Source organism: Haliotis asinina, chromosome 12 (assembly GCF_037392515.1).
Source record: "Haliotis asinina isolate JCU_RB_2024 chromosome 12, JCU_Hal_asi_v2, whole genome shotgun sequence".
Lineage (NCBI taxonomy): Eukaryota > Metazoa > Mollusca > Gastropoda > Lepetellida > Haliotidae > Haliotis > Haliotis asinina.
In genome coordinates, this window is record NC_090291.1 from 44,927,177 (window position 1) to 44,947,799 (window position 20,623).

A 20,623-nucleotide genomic window follows, 5' to 3' on the forward strand; every position below is an offset into this window, starting at 1 on the left:
GGTTCCACGTCTTGTATTATATAGTACTTACCATTATCTGTAGGGTATGGTGTCCCGTTAAGATCCGGCTTAGAACAGGCCTTCAACAACCCATGCTTGTCACAAAAGGCGACTATGCTTGACGTAAAAGACGACCATCGGGACCGGGTGGTCAGGCTCGCTGACATAGTTGAGCATGTCATCGTTTCCCAATTGTGCAGCTCGATGCTCATGTTGTTGGTCACTGGAATGTCTGGTCCATACTCGATTATTTACACACAACCGTAACATTGCTGAAATATAGCTGAGGGTGGAGTAAAACTAAACTCATTCCGTGTAAGGTGTGATGAGCACTCTGTGCCCACGTAAGAACCCACACGGCTCCAAAAATAACAAAACTTGAAGCCGGATTTTAATATTCATCCGTGTCTATCAAATTACCATCTTAGACTCGGCATACACATTGGCTCAACCCACTCACTAAGAGGGTACCGGAAGACAATACGATATTTCCTTGAGAAGATGATACTGCCTATGTCATCCTCGTCTTATAGGCTCCTTCCTCTTTATACAACAACCCACTAGAACAAAAGCCAACTCGCCGATATTATATCAAAAAACGACCTTCACATATATGCATTCAGAAGTAATGGGAAACAGGATTTTGCTAGAGCCGTATCGCCAGAATGACAAAAACAACATATTTGCCTATTCTAAATTTGCCAGCAATTGTTCGTGGGGAAAGACGATGTATCTGAAAGTAAGTGTATATTCAGTTTGCCATTGAAAAAATCGAAGTAATTACGAACATCCTCAGCGACAAGTAGAAACCGTCAATGCCATGAATGTGATACTTATTCATTCGTTTCCTTGCAGTTTACAATTATTACGTCAAATGACAAGTAACGCCATTTTGAGTTTCAGCACATCTGTGTCGGACTGGACAGTTAGTGTAATCAGAATTTGATTTTGAGTGAAAGCTCATTAACGCCTGTAAACATACAAGAAGATAGGTCTATTTCTGGACATTCTTATCTCCCCTTACCTCCACCACTGTCTTGCTAAATATCCGACTCGATAAACGACGCCATATATAACACTTGGCTTATATTGCCTGAACATTTGATGATGTCAGGAAAAAAACTGTCAGAGGTAACAGCATTCATATGTACACCTATTCGTCCATTTCAAAGAAGACACTGGTTGAAATGACACCTAACACCACTTTGATATGAGCGGTACCACTTGTCACAATGACACCTTGCAGCCCCTTTATATCAATGGTGGCACTTCTCACAATGTGACCTAACATATCGATGGTAGTACCTGTCACAAAGGCACCTAGCACCCCTCCGTATCAATGGTAGCAACTGTCACAGTGACACCTAACACCCCTTTTATATTAAATGTAGATCGCAAAGTGTGACTTTACATAACAAAAAACTAGATAGAGTTACTTCCCTTGGGTATAATCATACCCAAGGGAAGTAACTCTATCTAGTTGTTTCTCTTTAAGAGGAAAAACGCATGGTGAACGGGTCGAATGTCTGCCTACAAAACGTTAATCTTTCGTTACAACTTAAAACAAGACTTAGAAGCAGTGACTCGAACCGAATCCTCGATACCGTACTCGATACCAGTAATGAACAATGACATGATTACACATTACAGTAAACAAGATAACGGGCGCATCTTCGTTTATTAACAGACAGCAACATTAATGGTAGCAAATGCCACAAAGAGTCCTAGCAACCCCTTGACATCACTGGTAGCACCTGTCACAATGGCACCAACCCACGATCAAACATCCGTTTGATCTCTCTCTTTATTAAGGGTTGCCACTGATACATACGTGTGTACTGATTTGGTTCCAAGGACACCTACGCGCGGCCAAGACGGTCCAGACAGTGGTCGTTTGCGTTTCGTTGGTGTTTCATTACCTTTGCGTTCTAAACCAACGCAGGAGAGTGGGGTTGCAAATTAAGCATTGCCATTGAATACGTCTACCATATTAAATGTTCCAGTGTTGAGAAATAATACAATCTCATGCGATGAACATACTCAAGGTTTAGCTGTTGACTTCAGTTGTGAATATACAAAGAAAGCAATGTCGGTGATACAGTCTGACACAGCGGGAGACGCTGTGTTGGTAAATTACCATCCCATTCAGTTCCAGATACAGACTCTGCTTTGTTGCGATGGTTATAAGCATCACGAAGGAGAATCTGTCCTAGGTAAAACGTGCTCTGAACACAATAACACAGGGCTGGCAAAACCCACAACGCTAATGAGAGAAGGGGTCACAATGGGGAGCCTGTTGATGTATTGATATCAGCGTCGCCACACCTGGTGTATGTGTACTAAATGAGAATATTGGCTTCTGGTAACACAGGTAGCCTATGTATATTTCGATGAGCCATAAAGGATACTTGCTTTTAATTACCATGTGTCCTATTTTTGTGTTTGTATGCAAATTCAGGAACACAGAATTTCTACCACTGACGCGAGAAAGATAAATTTTTTGTGCGTTTACGATTCCGCAGTACGAGATTATCTTAGAGAAGGAAAGTTATAGTGAGTAGAACTATACGATTCTACTGCAAATGGTTACAATATGTGTCAATGTATATTCAAACAATATTACTTCTGAATAATAAATTGAAATAACCATAAAGCATTCATTTCAAAGCTGTTGTTTTCCATTCAGAGATGAGGTAGCTTAGATCTTAGCTGAATGTCGTGACGCTGAACTCGAAGGTTCGATTCCTCCACCGTGTCATGGTTTGACAACGTCATGACAGAGCAAGTACAATGTGGTTTGAACCCAATGCAGTCACTCACTTTAGACAACCATCCACTCCCTCGTCAGTCACTGGATTGGCTTCTCACTCACTCACTCACTCACTCTAATTTTCCAGAACACAATCAGCCTTAATCTTCATGCGGTGGCTGTCTGTATCAACGTCAATGTACACAACAGGCAGCGCCAACAACAGTAGCCTGTTACACTACACTGTTACAGAGAACACTAACGCGCCTCTCAGCCCAGGGACTGTTGATAAGAAATATAAATACTAGAAACCCCAAACGCTGCATCGTTTTGTTTTTACATAAACCACAGACTCAGAGAGCGACGTGGATTGGTATTCCAGCGTTCAAACACACGCCTCGTAAGTACTACCGACACCATGCGAACCTTTCAGGAACGTTCGTGTTATTCCGGTAAGCCCATACAATTGGCGCCTACCGCTGTGTCGTTCACTAAATCAGGATGACCACTGACTAATGAGGGATACACATGAAGGACATTGTCTCGCCACGACTCAAGGTTAATCCCCTGGGTGCCACAGGGACATATATGTCGTTCCTCTTCAACTCCCAATTTCAAGTCAAATAAAATTCTAAATATAATCACGCCCACAAATATACTTCACAGTTTTGTATTTTGCGTGAAATTCCATGTTTCTTGATACCATCAACTGTTATCTCCGACAAAGTTATAATAACCTTTCAAAATGAGCTTCATTGTAAATGGTGCCACTTTCGACACAGTACAAAATCGAGCTTCACAACGTTATTTGCTGTATGTTTTGTAGGTCTGCACAATATAAGCGGTGTACCGGTATTTACCGGTTCAGACATGAAAACGAAACGTATTGCAATACACTGATCGAAAACCGGCATTTTGACTTGCATTCGGAAAACTTCTAAACACCCGGAAATCTTCGGATACTTCCGTTTCTTAAGTTGTTCTCTTCTTTGTTCCATTTGTGCCTAATACTCTATAAATTTTATATTTTGTTACAATTAAAAGGTTTTTTTAGTAAATTTAATCAAGCATTTTAATTCATTTTCTTTCTTGTGTTTTGTTATTCATGCTTTACCTCGATTATAAGCTGTTTTTCTCTTTTTTTATTTTATTTATTTTTTATGAACATTTTCTGCAATACCCCAATGCTTTGAAATGTGAAAATCGGATAATTACTGGGATTACTGAATTTAAAAAATAGCAGGTTAATGATCACAGACACCAGGTTTTCATGAAATCACTGTGATAGTTCTGAAACGTTGCCGATGAACCCTGAATCGGTTGGGATGATTTGGAAAAAATACACACGAACACCGAAGTGCGCTTTGTGCCATTGATAGTGTTTACAAAATCACGTTTCGCAAAGGACGGTATTGAGACGCCAGTTACATCCCGTATATAAATCATATTCAGCTGCCACAAATGAATCACTGAATTCCCATACATATGAGAATCAAATTACAAAAATCATGAGTTTTTGTCACTGTTTTCTAACGTATAGCACAATTTTGGACAACATTTAGCAGTGTCTGTTTCTCAAACTGCCAAGGTATTCGCGCTTATAGCTATACCAAAGGACAGGGAATTTAACAGTCTGCATTTCTGTGGAATTCTATATGGTCTTGCGCAGATCCAGGGCCACGCGAGCTCAAATCTCGCACAACCTTCACTTCTCAAACCTAATGAAAATGTGCGCCTGAAAAAACCACTCGGCATCCAAGGGGTTATGGTGGAAATTATACCCATGGTACAGTGAGTGAGTGAGTTTACTTTTACGCCGTACTCAGCAATATTCCAGCTATACGGCGGCGGTTTGTGAATAATCGAGTATGAACCAGACAACCCAGTGATCAACAGCATGAGAATCGATCTGCGCAGGTGGGAACCGATGACATGTGTCAACCAAGTAAGCGAGTCTGACCACCTGATCCCGTTAGTCGCCTCTTACGACAAGCAGAGGTGCCCTTTATGGCTAACATGGGTTGCTTTGCCGTGACGATGGACCGCTTTAACCATTTGGCTACCTTACCGGCCTCCCTCCACTAAGGGTATACAATAAGGAATCGTCGCATGGAGTCAGTCTGCTATGTATTAGTGAGTTAACAATGTCACAGTGCAGCAGACTGGGACCGTGGGGTAGCTTAGTGGTTAAAGTGTTTGCTCGTTACACCCATAACCCGGGCTCGATTCCCAACATGGATGCAGTGTGTGAAGCCTGTTTCTGGTGTCCCCTCTGTGATATTGCTGGAATATTGCTGAAAGCTGCGCATAAGTCACTCACTCACTCAGAGGACTGATGTCATGACAGAGAGAGAGAACGAGAGAGAGAGAGAGAGGATAAATGATCTTCAGACGCGCTAAAAGCCATTACACATTACCTCACTTATTAAAAATAAGACCTGAATCAATAACCGTCATGTTAGTCCTGTGTCTGTCTCGGAAGAGAACGTCAGCAGCGATGTTCGGATAACCTCGGCGCTGCGGCTCGCCTAGCAACAAAATGTCAAACATTCCAGCCTCAAAAATGACATATAAAATGTCAAGCAGTCAGACAAATTCTGCTTCATCTGTCTGTCTTACAGTTCCTTCCCAATGTTCTATTCACATTTGGCATTATAGAAGTGCGATAATCCCGACACCCACTCCGGTAACTCCAGCTCTGGAATTGGTCTTGTGAGGAACACCCACGCACATATTCAGACACAAATAATGAGTGAGTATGTTTTAACGATGCTTTCAGCAATATTCCAGCAATATTACGGCGAGTAGCACCAGAGATGGGCTTCACCCATTGCGCCCATGTGGAGTGAGTGAGTTTGGTTTTACATGGTTTTACGCCGCACTCAGCAGTATTACAGCTGAATGGCGGCAGAATCGAACCCGGGCGTTCTGCAGTGTCCACTGTCCGCACATTCACTCACTCACTCTCTCTCTCTCGCACACACACACGCACAAACATACATACGCACAAACACATACATACATACGTACGTACATACATACATACACACACATACATACATACATACATACATACATACATACATACATACATACATACATACATACATACATACATACATACTCGCAAACTGCACACACACACGCACGCACGCACCGAATAGTTCAAGGTTCCGGCCTTGACCTTTATCCACAATGACGTCAAAGAAACTGTGTCCAGGAAGTGAGGTCTATTGTTTCATCCCATCGCCACTCCGGCGACAAAAAGCATTATCTCCCTGTGAACTCCAGACGGTCTTAACGAGACTGCCACTGTCCACGTGTCTTCCGGTAATACTGTATATCTGCCACCGAGGTGACGTTCCCTCAGGCCACCAAGTCAGTCCATCCAAGATCATCAAAACAAGGTGATCATGTTTCCACATGTGAAGGCTCAATGATACCGTGTATGTCGTTTCATCGCAAAGATAAAGCAATGAATAATTATGCATTAGGTCACCAAATGATGTTTCGGTAAGAGGTATCCTCGATTTATGCCACCTTTCAATGTGATTTCACAGTCTGAGATACTATAATATATTATTTCAAGTAGTAAATGTTCCCTTTCCGGGATGGGCGGTGGGGTAGCCTAATGATTAAAGCATCTACTAGTAATGCTGAAGACGCGTGTTTGATTCCCTACATGGGTACAATGTGTGAAACACATTTCTGGTGTCCTCTGTCGCGTTATTGCTGGAATATTGCGAGAAGCGGCGTGAAACTAAACTCACTCACTCTTTCCGGGAGGCAATATGTTAGATAGAACGTGTGTGAAAAGACTGAAAGGTCTACTGACAACGTCATTCCACTAAAATATGGTACTTGTCTTCACCCTGCCTGGCGTTCAAGACTTGTCTGCTATGGATCAGTATTCGATATCCATGTTATAAGGGGCGGTGGGGTAGCCTAGTGGTTAAAACGTTCGCTCGTCACGCTGAAGACCAGGGTTCGATTCCCCACATGGGTACAATGTGTGAGGCCCATTTTCTGGTGTCCCCCGCCGTGATATCGCTGGAAAACTGCTAAAAGCGGCGTAAAACCAAACTCACTCACTCCATGTTATACAGCGCTATTGTGTAACCAAGCGTTAAAACAAGCGCATGGTGGGACTCGCACCTACAGCCACACACACTTGCGTCCCAATTGTTGTTAACGACAATAATCAACAACATGACGTTGCGCCATTCCTTTCCACCTCTCCATTGTGATTTTATCATAAATCCTACCAATACACAAAGTCGTTTAGAAAGTGGTCAGTTGTAGTATGTGGTATTTTGGGGGATTTTACATTCTCATTAAGGTACAAAGACTACTACTTTTGATGCGGTGGCTGAGCGGGTTAGACGGCTGACTTTGTTTGCGGGCGCTTATGTGTCTGACTCTTAGGGTGTGGGTTCGAATCCCGGATTGGAGACCAAACAAAAGCACTAAAACCAGTACTTTAATGAGGAGGTGTAATCCCAAATGAAACAAGATGCGTTACATAAATTATACGTTATACACATCTATATTATAAATTATGCACATCTTTACTACGAGCTGTATGGTAACGTGATATAATACTCTTAAATTAGCATCATTGCTGACAAATGCGAATCTGTTTATTCATCTGAAACACCTAGTTTAAGTGTAATCTTATCTGCGCGCGGCATATATTACTATATTGATACATCTTCGTTTTTCCAAATTACATATCGGTCAGTGTTGACAACAAAAGGCAGTGTCTGGCTGTCATCGTGGAAGTGTATCTCTCCACAGCAACAGGATTGTGGTAGCTCAAACTTCCCTTAAAATGAAATATCAACCCCAAGAAAAATTTATATTTATCGCAGTTCTAAAACTGATTTAATCAGACTGAAGGTCATCTTACTACCATGCGAAAGAACGTTTCCAGCCATGGAAGTTTAAACAAACAAGGAACAGATATCCGATTGTGAGGATTATAAACAAGCAACTGGCGGTCGGGTAGCCCAGTGGTTAAAGCGTTCGCTCGTCACGTCGAAGACCAACGATCGATTCCATGTGTGAAGCCCATTTCTGGTGACCTTCGCCGTGATACTGCTGGAATATTGCTTAAAACGTAACTCACCCACTCACAGGTAGTGAGGCCATTTATTTACATGGATAAACCTCACGGAAACACGACCACCTATTTTCTCTGGGTTATCTCAGGGAAGAAAACTTAATTACTCACGACTACTAAGGTTTGTTTTAACTACGTTTACAAGGAATGATTAACCAACGCAACGCCTAATTTCCTGTCATCAGAAAGGAGCTTAATGTGAGATGTCAACTTCAAAGCGAGTACAGAAATAACTGTAAAGAAATACAGAGAAGACATGACACTTGAAGAATTTCCAGATAAAACCCGGAGACATGAAACGGAACGCTGCCATATGTACACTCATGTAAATCAACATTCGCGAACGTTCGTGTCAGTTTGATTAGACTAACGCTTAGTTTCTGAATATATACAAATTTGATTGCAAAAACAATCCCATTTCAGTTGAATCGGAGCCCAAGTAAGATGGGAGTTTCAGAACCTGAGAAAATCTTGACTTGCTTCATTTAGTTGATTAGCATTACAGGGAGGGCTAGGCAGTAGGGTCAGAAATTAGGTTCAGAGATTGTGAGACAGACTACGGTTGGATGTGAGTGTGCTAGACTGATGCTTAGCCTCTGAGTACACACAATTGTGACAGTAACAAACTAACCCATATAAATTGAAAAGGAACCCAAGGGAGACCAGATTCAGATCTGAACCTAAGGAAATCTGGACTTGCTTCGTTTAACACTTTCTCATTGCAGAGAGGGCTTGGCAATGGGGAAAACAATGTGGTTCAAGGACTGTGAGACAGACAGACCATGAGTGTGCCAGTGAGGGTATGAAATAAGAATCGGCTTCGTATCTGTTTTAAACAGTGTCTGTGGCATCATTGTTCAACCAGAGTGAGTTAGTTACGCTTAACTCAGTTTTATGGGGGAGAAAATCCCGAAGTAATCCAGGCCTTAGCCGTGTATTATTATAATGAAACAATACACCAGATACGGGATCTGGAATGGAATCTCGGTGTTCTCTCCCTACTCGAGGGTTTCACATCAAAGTCGTTAATGAAGCAAGTCAAGAATTCATAATGTTGGTTATCACTGGGTCTCCTTTTGACTCTACACTGAGTTCTACGTTCCCACCCAAATCATTTATTTTCATGAATAGGACAGACCCCTACTCGCTGGTTTCACGCCTAAGACGTCTTTCTTTCCACCCTTTGCTGACTGACGTCATATAACTGAAACACTATAAACCGCGTTGATCCAGGCTCTTGCTTGACATTATTGGATAATAAAGACTCGTTTTTCTCTGTCATTGACGTTCTATATTTGTTAATATTCGCCTTGCCAGTGTATGTCATGCAGACCCTGAAGCAAATATATCCAAGAAAGTTCCTGCATGTGTAGAAAATGATGCAAGTCTGAAAGTCTTAGAGCTCCTTTTCATTATATTACATCTTTTTTCATTTGAATTATTTTTCTGTAACATATGTTCATTTCAGAGATTGGCCATGCGTCCATGTGATTCGCTTCCCTGTTAGGAGCTTGAAATGAACGTCAGTGGTTCACACTGAGACAAATGCATTTCAAAAAGGGTACAAGAATATATTTTTGAAATGCACCCCTATCATCCAATAAGTTCACATCTGTGAACAAGATGGAATTCACAGAAAACTCTCTTCAATCTTTTATATTCTTTCTGTGTACCTTTCCTAAATGCTATGCTTTCTGACATCAGTTACTGCGGGAACATACCTTTATTTGAAAATGACCCACTTCTGAACGTTACTCTTTCAAGAAATGAGTGAGTGAGTGAGTGAGTGAGTGAGAGAGTGAGTTAAAATTTAACGTCACATCGGCAATATCTCAGCCATATCGTGACGAGAACATCTAATATCAAAATTAATTATATGTCTACTATAAAATCTGTCAACGAAGGACAGTAAAACAACTAGAATATCACAAATGGAATTAAAACTAGCATGGTAAGTTAAAAACAATTAGGACAATACTCTATAAAATCAGGCTATAGATCGCCAACAACTGAAAGTAGATCACCAAACTAGGGACCATGGGGACTTACAGTACCTTTGCTACCTGCATGGACTCTAGTTGGATTTACACCATCCCTTCAACCGCTGGCGAGTATACAAAATGCTAATCAAAATTAAAACAACAAGAATACTACGATTAAAAACCTGGTAGATTTAAATTTACATCGAATGTTTGTGGACTTTCGTACCCTCTCAGGAGGACAATAGTTTTACAATACTTCAACCCCCTTTGAGGGTACAGCCACTAACAATTCTAGTTCCTAACCTAAACTACCAATAATTAAAATACATTTATATACAGAACATATTACTCAAAATTCAACCAAGAAATCAATTTCCTTTAAAAAACCAATAATTAAATGAGCGCTGACTGTGTTAAAAAGATCCTTAACAGTTTTTACAGTAAAATACCTTATGATGGAGAATTCAACACAGTCAAGCAGGATATGCTTGCCCGTGACTCTCTCATCACAAGGGATACAAAACGGAGGATCCTCACCTTTTAAAAGGTATGCATGAGTGTATCTTGTATGGCCAATACGAAATCGTCGCAAAATGACTTCTTCAAATCTGGACTGACAACCTAAGTATGTATAACCAATGTAGGGTTTTATTTCATGTGGTTTATTTATACCTACTTGGGTGTCCCACTTCTTCTGCATCAGATCACGAGTGTAAGCTCTAATGCTAGCTTTGTAGTCAGAATAAGGAATAAGAAGTGGTGTCACAGATTTGTTGAGTGCTGCCTTAGCAGCACGATCGGCCAATGTGTTACCGGAAATGATTTTTAATAGCCTGAAGGCAAGAAAGAGAGTCGGAATAGATTATATATTGTTTATGTTTATGGCGTCTTTGAATCAAGAAATGAAGAACGGGCAATTGTGACAATTCTGGCCCACTGAAATGTCACATTTGAAAGTCAGATAAAACGAAACAAAATGGTATGAAAAACTATTAGGCATGTTTAAATAGATACCTATCTACCCATGGACCCCGAGGGACCAGTGAACAACGTATTTATTTGACTGAACACCTCAGTGTTAATTCTGAAATGTTTGAGGTATGGTTACAACATTATGTCAGATACATCTCACACGTACGTCAACTAAAAGGTCTACCTGTGTGGATTAACAAGAGTACGTGAAAATATACTGAACGGCAAAATAAACGCGAGTTTCGAAAAAAAAATGAAACCTCATAAAAGTAAGCCTTCATGTTCATGTCTATTTACAAAACTTGACCAACCCAATCCCACCCCCATCCCACCCTCCAGCCCCCATCCACCCAGAAAAAAAGACGGAAAAAAACCAGAGATGCTCACGGTAAATGGAATAATTGCCAGGCTGAAAACAGTGACTGAAACACATTAAATATGTTTTCCCAAACTCGTTTATGGTGCCCGCCTCTAATTCATCACCTCGAATAATCACTTATTTTTTTAAAATGGTAAAACAATCATGGTTGTATAGATTGAAGTTAAGAGAACCATTAAAACGTTCTGTCCGACAAAAAATGTCCGACAAAAATTGCCCAACTCCACTTCATTGCACAAGAATAACCTCTCCAATAGCGACAATGACATTTGATCTAGTCAGTGTGACTATTAATTCGGTTTGAATGCAAGGGAACAGATGCCTTATCTTGCGTTAGTAATTAATTCTAGAATAATGCACTGGGACATCGCGTACTAGCCAAAATGGCGGACAATAAAGTGATTGGCTATTTCTGTGATCATTAACATGACAAGAAAATTGATTTTGTGTCTAGAACTGTCCCACAGAAGAGACTGGAATAGGTTAGACGTCCCCAAAGGAATTGAAACAGTCTTCTTATATGAGCTTGACATGGGTCAGCTGAACACATTCTCATTCATGAATTGTGACATCACCCATGTATCATGGCGGCAGTTGACTGCGGTACACTAAGTTACAGTCCTATTACAGGGGACGCGTGCAGGTTGCCATGGGGATTGCAGTGATATCACAGCAACCGATAAATATATCGTACGAAAAGGTAATAAATTGTGATTGATCACGTCAGCATTCCATTGTCTTAATTTGGAAATGATGGGACTATCATCCAAGGTCATGACAGTCACAACTACTCTCTGTCACGAACCAGTTCTAAGTGCTTGAATAGCACGTCTTTGATGGCGACAACTCCACTCATACAGAGGTATATCCACTGGGATGTGAACTTTCTTATAAATGATTGAAGTCAAACTACTGTCTTTGGAATAGTGTGGATGAGGTGTTGTCGACTTGCAATGTGTTATGCGCTTAATTCATTTACGGCTCCGACGAAAGAATTCAGAAAGAAAAATATCAGAATGTGTTGGTCATAATAATAGCAAGTAGACAGTCATCAATATCCCACGCATTACCTACAATTTCAGTCGAAGTCAAACTTGTTGCCATGGAAACGCCAAAAATATTTTATTCAGAATTCCAAAACTATCAATCGGCACCAGTACACCACTAGACCAATCTATCTGCCTGGTTTGGTGAAGAAATAGAGAACGGTTTTAGAGATCTGCTCCGGAAATGATAAATGTGCAGGGACGAACGGACGGACCGACGATGTTGCGGGGGGTAAAAATATACCCGCTTGAGGCCATTTTGAATGATTTAAACAATATTTTCCAACGAAAAAATAAATACGATAACTAGTACTCATACCAGACTTTAACTTACACGCATTTCAAAGTCAAACTCGAAGATGATAAAACAACGTTGTACAATAGATTTTATACTTTTTTTCGACCGACTTTTTGAAGCTCACTAAAACGTTCTGTTTGCGATCATAAGAACGTTCTGTTAGCGATCATGAAAGCATTCTGCTAATCACCGTAAGGGCATTCTCTTAACTATCACATGAACATCTTATTGTACACACCCACACATGCACGTACACACGCACGTACACACGCACGTACACACGCACGTACACACGCACGTGTATCCAAGCCCAGTATGTTGCAAAGCTTTGTTTATAAATAGTATTGACCAACCTTTTTAGCAACAATCATGTGTAAGCCCGGACCTTTTTCATAATATTAGCTACGCCCTTGATATCGCGCGTGCACGCATACACACACACAAGAATGTTTTAGCCCACCAATACTAACAATAGTTGGATGCTTACAAGTGAAAACACGCAAATAATTCATTTCACTGAAGAGTCACACAAGATCCATTTGCATTTACAGTCTGTTTCTGTGTATATTTAAACTACCGTTCCCAATTGCTATATAAAATGAATACATGTACACACGGCCTAGTGCTTGCTTTAGCCGCCATCTCTTTGGCTCTGATAACATCAATTTGAAGACTACATAGCTTATACAAAGATTAAGGATCGAGTTTATCAAAATATCCCGTTGCCATAAATCCGGTTCGGAATCATTAGTCATGAATGAAAACACGTGGTAAAAAGCGTATACATGTATTCTTTGAGTGAAGAACTCACGTTAATGTATCCAATGAAGATAATTACATACGAGTTATTACCACAGCATGATTTATGGCGTCAGTAATTATAACCAGAAATTGCAATTGGCGGAAGAAACATGATAAAACTGTTTACCTACCTGAAAGGTTAATAAGCCGGTTACTATGACAACCTGGGACGAAGAGCTCGTGCAGCGTGGCAGAACAGTCGTTTTCTTTCCCGCTCTAAAGATCCGGTAGATTCTATTGGTCTTCACCAACAGCGGTACGTACACCAAGGTGAAGGTCAGACTGAAGCCAACGTTGTTGACGTAACATGAAAAGTTGTTTGGGAACGTAAGGAAGCCGAATACGAGGAGGTAGGCGGCACAGATCCCCACTAGCATCATCTGGGATAGCTCACGACTTGACGACCGGATGATGCGCTCCTTCCGGAAGTTGTGGAAGAACAGAATAACGAACGTGGTGATGGAGAGTCCGACGAGGGTGAAGAAGAAGAGGACGATTGCAATTGGATCGCTCATTCTCACATACGTTGGATCTAGTGGAAGGCACGTCTTTCGGGTTTGATTATCCGGCCAGTAAAACTCGTCACATGCTTGACACTGTGTTGAGTTCGACGATGTAACTTCGTTGTCTTTACAGGCGACACATTTCCAGCAACAAGTCTCCCTGGGGAATGTTGCTATTTCACCAACGCTGCACGGTTCTGCGCACACTGAGTGCGGTAAACCTTCACTTCCGTTTGTAAACCTTGGCCACTGAAGAAAGGTTTCGTTTATATTTAACATTGCGTTTCTCATGTCCCACATACCTACATTCTCATGAAGTGGAACACCGTCAACAACTTGACACTGACGAACGTCAAGCTTTCCAACTACGTCTCCGTTTTGATCAAAAGATATTTTCCCAATGGAGCCCTCGTATTCTACTTTCTTAACGTATTGCAAAAGAGTTTCAGTGTTTATACACTTTTGTACTTCCTTACCCCTAGCGGTGGGACACGTATCTTTGGTGTACGCATCCAGCGCAGTTGCGAATGCGTATACTGCGTCAACTACATACGATGCTGCGAATTTGGGGATGTAATCTACACGGTCCATTGTGGAATTGTCTAAGATCTCGTCCACATCGGTTCCAGATTCATCTCCTTCAAAACAAAACCACTGGTCAAAACTTTTGAGTTTTTTACGTTCCTCCTCAGTGAATTTTCTTGCTTGAAGATGACTTTTCATGTACGTCATGAATCTCGGCAACGTTGATGAATACGGCCGTACGGCCAGAGAGCCAACGATGTCCTTGCACATATCCAAATGATCATTTAGGACTACGGATAATCCATCACTTCCGATCCAGATAAACTCTCGTGAGGCACTGGTTCTCTTCACAGCTTTCATAATGAATGTTGTGTGTCTGATGTCAGCGTACAACACGACAACCTTTGCGGTTGTGTATCTCCTTAAAGACGTTATCACGTCATCGTAGTCCCCCTCGGACATTCCGTCTCGTAGTTCAATAGACTGTGCTACGCATATATCAATTTGGCGAAGAAGTGGTTTCAACTTCTTCTCGCTCTCTTGTCCGTAGCTTCCTTCTGAAAACACCACTGAGACGTAACTCCAGTTAAAATATTGCAGCACGTCCGCTATGACTTTCACTTGATTCTGATCAGCTGGAACCATTCTGAGGAAGTATGGGAACTTCCTTTTGTCACTTAGCAGATCACTTGTCGACGTATGACTGATCTGTGGTATTTTGAACAAGGTCATCACGTTAGCTACGACGATACTTAAGGAACTCGTGTATGCACCCAACACTCCGACAACATCGTAAAATCTCGGTAGTTTCCGGTCTTCACATAACGAATCGTTGCACGTGATGTGAAGCCTGTTAGCTTCCGGCATAAACTGCATAGCCCTCGCTAGGGCCATCGAGGGCAGAAAGCAATCGTCCAAGATGGTGGCTCCTAATGTAATGTTTGACAGGATGTCAGAACTGTTGTTGATTTCACTAATTGCAAACCTGACAGCTTCAAAATATTCAATAGCTCTGAATCCAAATATGCTGTCACTGCAGCGGCCGTTATTTGAGGCGTGTATTGAAAACACGGCGCCAAGGTTGATGTCGCCGTCGATTCTGGTGGAGTACTTACTGTCATACACGTCGTCGGGAAAAGAGTGTATTCCCAACAGCAAGAGTACTGATATCACAAACACAGACGTGCAGACTCCAAGGAGAGGTTCTGTCGCCATGGTGCTTCAGACACTGTAGTTACGACCTGGCTGTTCCCGATACATTAACAAATAATTCTCCGAATCGATTCTTTGATATGACCGTTTAAATACTTTACCCTGTTAAATGTAATCTACAGAGAGTGCATCCTGTTTTTTAATTAAAAGTGACATTGGTCTTGCTTCTTTGGTACGGTCCCAATTTATGTTCATAATTAATTGGAAAACCCCAATAGTTATTTTAATCCAATAATCCTATTGATTTTCAACTGTCTTCATCACTCGTACTTCCATGAAGGTAGAGGGGCCGCTTCATGAGCTGAGCTAGAAATAGAATAAATCTAACTAACGAATCGTTTGTATGCATCGTCGCACATTGGTAACAGGCGTGCCAACATACCGCCCTGCACCTATTACTCAGTCAAGTGCTCATAAACTCATAAGCTTTCCGAGAAGACCACTCCAGTACAAGCGGAGCAAGAGACTAAATCGGCTAAACCGTTACAAATAACGCTGAGAAAACATTCACATTTGTTCTGACAATACACGGAGTCTAATTAGTCTGTGTTAACACGTGGAATGTTTCAGGAGGCAGACAGAGGCAGGCGTCCTTGACTGGTTCCTCAGATACTACGCCCTGGAGGAAATATTCAATACGCAGTCTGAATTTACCCGTAATATTACTTCCTACATCAGTAGAATCTAGTTGAATTCACCGACATCCACGTTAAATCATAAACACCACAATGGATGACAACTCCGTTAAATATACAACCAATCTCGAATGGTAAACACTTACAGATGAACTGGAAAAAATACTTCATGTTATTTTACCTCAAGTAACGTTAGTTTTCTGAGATTCTTTTCTGTGGCTGCTTTCTTAATGCTTTTACAGAACCCGAAGTAATAGAGTTAAACACTAACCTCAATTTTAACAGTCATCTGTAGGGGGCATGTGTACAAGCTGAAGAGCCTGCCGCGTCCTGTGTTCTTTCAAAGCTGTTAATCCATGATAATTCCGACACAAACTTCAGACAGCCAAAGTGAAGGTGCACGGATTTTATTACCCTTGGGAATACCATCTGGTCTTGGAAATTTTGATTTCTGACTTTTTGTTTCAACGTATTAACATCTATCGCAATGTTCCCGAAACACATATGCAAAATATAAACCCGGTTTATAAACTAAACTACAACTTCCCGATTCTGATTCGGGTTAAATGTATTTCTCCTTTGGTGAATACTTCATGCTGCTGTCGTTTATGCCTGATCACTTCCAAGACAGTGATAATCGCTTCTGACAGCAGCCACGACTTCTCCTTGGCATATAAACCATGGGTTTCACGTTCAATGATATTTTGAAACTTTGTGACAAGCCTGCTCCGCGTATACGAGGAAGATTTCAGTCTTAAGCTTGAATAATCTTCATGAAGAGTTCACGGCCGTGTGTAGCATCCAAAATTGACATTTTCACTGATCAGATGACACATTTCTCAGCTTTTGTATCTTCAGTTGATTACGGATGTCCAAACAAAAACACACACTCACCAAAGTTGGAATTGTAAAATATGAGTTATCAGAGCTCATTTGTCTTCTCTCATCCAACTCTCGGATCCTGTGTCCACGTTACGTTGTGGTCATGGCCTAACGTAATAGCAGGGCTAATCTCCAGGAACCTGGTCGAGAATAACAAATTACCGGGTCACGAAAGCCATATACTCTCAGCGTAACAGTTAGAAATGTATTGCGTGACACATTCCCCCATCTCCGGGTCGACAATGATTATTTCCAATTTTGCTTCAGCAGACATCCATTAATCTTTTATCCAAAAAGAAATATTGTATTGTCTTGTCAACCGTCCATATTATGGAAGTTAGTTTCACCCGTCTTCATACAACACTGTTAAGTGTTCTAAAATTCCTTTCTGACACTGTGTTCACTGTCGTCTGCTCGTTGCCTTTACACGCAACACAATTGCCAACTGTAGAACCGCATTGTCGTCTGTTTCACAAGCGCATGCGCATGCAAATCAAAGAAATCAATCTGATCGAAGCTCTTCACAGCAACGAGTGAGCTCGTCAACACGCGCAGTCATATCGGGTAATGACGACGGTATCGCTTCAGGCCGGCGATACGATGCACGGAGAGAACATCACCGGCTGTTTCTCAAAAGCCGAAGCGGGACCGGCGAGCTGAGTGGCACTAAGATCTTCTCCGATACCTGCACGTTAATAAATCGAACACTGCAGAAAGCTCCCCGAGACGCCGCGTAACTGCACGTTTCATAAAGCAGATGTGTATTTAATTTTTAAATTACCCCATTAGTCTCCATTAACAAATTAGCAGAGCCTTCACCAGAAGAGTGCTTAATAATGGGTCTAATTCATGTTTGGTACTCATCATTGTAAAACTTAACGTGCTTTCCCCAACCATTTGCGAATGCAGTGTTTGTCGCCTCGCTACTGTGTATGGAGTCTCCCCTGAAACTCGTGTATAGAGTAAAACATTTAGTCCGTATTGAGGACTTATCCCTAGAACAGGTGCGATGCACACAAGAGATGTGTGTATTGTGATGCCTGATGCATATCCACACTATGCCGTGTCATCTCACCCCACCCCACCCCACCCCACACCCGACAGTGATCACAGGCTTCCTCATACCGATGTAACCAAATAGGCAGTCGTGATAACACTAACTGCACCGTAAAACGACATTATATAACTTCTCAAATTAGTACGGGCGGTTGGTTGTTTTATGCCGCACTCAGCATTATTCCAGCTATATGGCGGCGGTCTGTACATATACTGAGTCTGGACAAGACAATCCAATGATCAAAATCATGAGCATCGTTCTACACGTTCGGGGTACGATGTGTCAACCAAGTCAGTTAACCTGACCACCCGATCCCGTTGCTTTAACGACAAGCATGGGTTACTGAAGACCAACTCTAATACGGATCTTCACAGGTCCAAATATTACAGACTAGATTTACAGATCTAACAGAACATAAAGGAGAAAACACGAAACCACTGTCCCTAAACAAATTAAATATTTTTTAAAGAGCTTTTGGAGCGGTCGAGTATACATTCTATCCCATGATTTTTTTTTCAACAATCCGTTGTTTAATAGAGGCCCGAAAAGAAGTGCTGACTGTGATACCTGGTTTTAATTTACGATTGCAATAGCTAGATTTACTTTGTCGTCGTTTTCATAAAACATAGCCGAGTTCTGTTGAGGTCTAACTAGTTATTACATAGTGCCGTGCTTCAAAGATTATTTTACGTAGTTCTGTGATGGCAAACTTTAATCAAGATCCAGAAGATATTATCAATATCACCACAAGAACACTGCGCATGAAGAGGTTTTAACATAAAGGAAGAGTTGGTATTAACGCTACTTTAAACAGTATATCGTGAAGATAATCCGGGTTAAAACTGATCTCCAGTGACTCATGCCTTTGATTGAGTGAAAGCCTCGGTCACGGGTATAGAAATGTCAATCCGAGGATCCCAATCGGAGTATGCACAGTTCGATTCCACAGTGTTTTCCCTTTTACGGAAAGTGCCGACGAAAGCCATATGCGACCACTTCTGATTCCTCTTACCCTCAAGCAGGCCGTGATGAACAGACACTGTTGTTCGCTTTAATCGCCATGTGTTTTTACCCGCACTTCAGAAACTTTCCGTAAAACGTTCAAGCAATTTACTCAAAATGCTTTTGACGTAAAATATACGTGTGTGAAAACCCAACCAGACAGATTCAATGTTAGTACTCTTAAACGCTGTATCGTATTATTGGTTTTTCATGGCATCTTGTCATTTAAACTAAGGAGAATGAATGTGAAGGATCCTGGCAGTCATTCGGCCTTTTTGGGTCTTTGCAGAAAACAGAAACAATGTCTCTTTTGTTATATTTTGAAAAAAATAATTTACATTTCGAGTCCTTGGCATCTATGTACCGGAAGATGATCAATGCCATCAGGAATCATGAAGATCTTCTCCTTGTCAACATAAATGCGTCTCTTTCCGTTCACCAAAATATATATTAACTATACAGTTTGACCTGTCGATCAATCTGACAAGGCCTAAAGTAGTAAAGAAGTGTGGTTTAACTAGAATTATATTTTCAATCCATCGCTTTTAGCTGTATTGCAAACATCGGCAGGGTGACAATATATATGACGATAAAGAAAACTTTATTAATGGTTGGTACTGAATGTTTGAAAAAACGATTAACTGATTTTAAATATCCCCTTTTTGAAAACTGTAGATGAAATGAGATAGGAAAGGATTATTTTGGTATGAGTTTTGCTTTTGTTGCAACGAAACGTTTCTGCTGAACACTTTACTAACTGCGCTCAAATTGGGGGTCCATTTGCTCATACGTGGGATCAAACTGTTATTTCCTGTTTAGATTTCAATCAGTGCTCTACATCCCATTAACTCTTTAAGAGACTTATTACACCACGTTTTGATGGTTTGCAGAAAACATGATATGATGAAAACAGCTGTATCTTTGAAAGAGTACAGTGATCTTTGAAAGAGCACTGTGAAAGTTCAAGTCTAAGTGCGCATATGTGGTCCATTTCAAGCATGAAATGAACTCGGGGCATGTGTGAAGGCTGTATGTTTGCCGTAAATCACCAAACGCTTTGAATTAAACGAATAAGCTACATGTTGTGAAGATATGGATAATGTTTTTTTCGGGAAACTCAAATGTTATGTACGACTGATCAAGGCGTGTGTCTGGTGCAGTTCCCTGTGTTTACTTATATCATGTGTTAAAGTAGAATTCACCTGGCTTTGCATGTGTTTGTGACAACTGTCTCAGGTTTCCCTGTCATCGTCCTTGATTAGTAATTCATAAACACATATTTATTAGATGGTCGTAAACTCAGCTTCCAGTAGAAATTTATCTTGTGGTTTGTATTTACTGGACATGTATCTACAGGCCGCGATGTAGTACATCCGGGCAATATGATGGCTTAGTGGATAGACCCGGATTCGATCTCCAGTATTCATATAGCTGGGGTATAGTGCTGTTAAATAGCAA

General features: G+C 41.1%; 1 protein-coding gene across 1 annotated transcript in view; it reads right to left on the reverse strand.

Moving 5' to 3' along the window:
- The window catches only part of LOC137258377 (metabotropic glutamate receptor 7-like), a 57,948-nt gene extending 42,356 nt beyond the window's left edge, over positions 1-15,592 (reverse strand). The window contains exon 1 of the mRNA XM_067796036.1: positions 13,481-15,592. Within this exon, the coding sequence (XP_067652137.1) occupies positions 13,481-15,592 (2,112 nt within the window). The remainder of the gene's footprint in view (positions 1-13,480) is intronic.
- Positions 15,593-20,623: the final 5,031 nt, after the last annotated feature.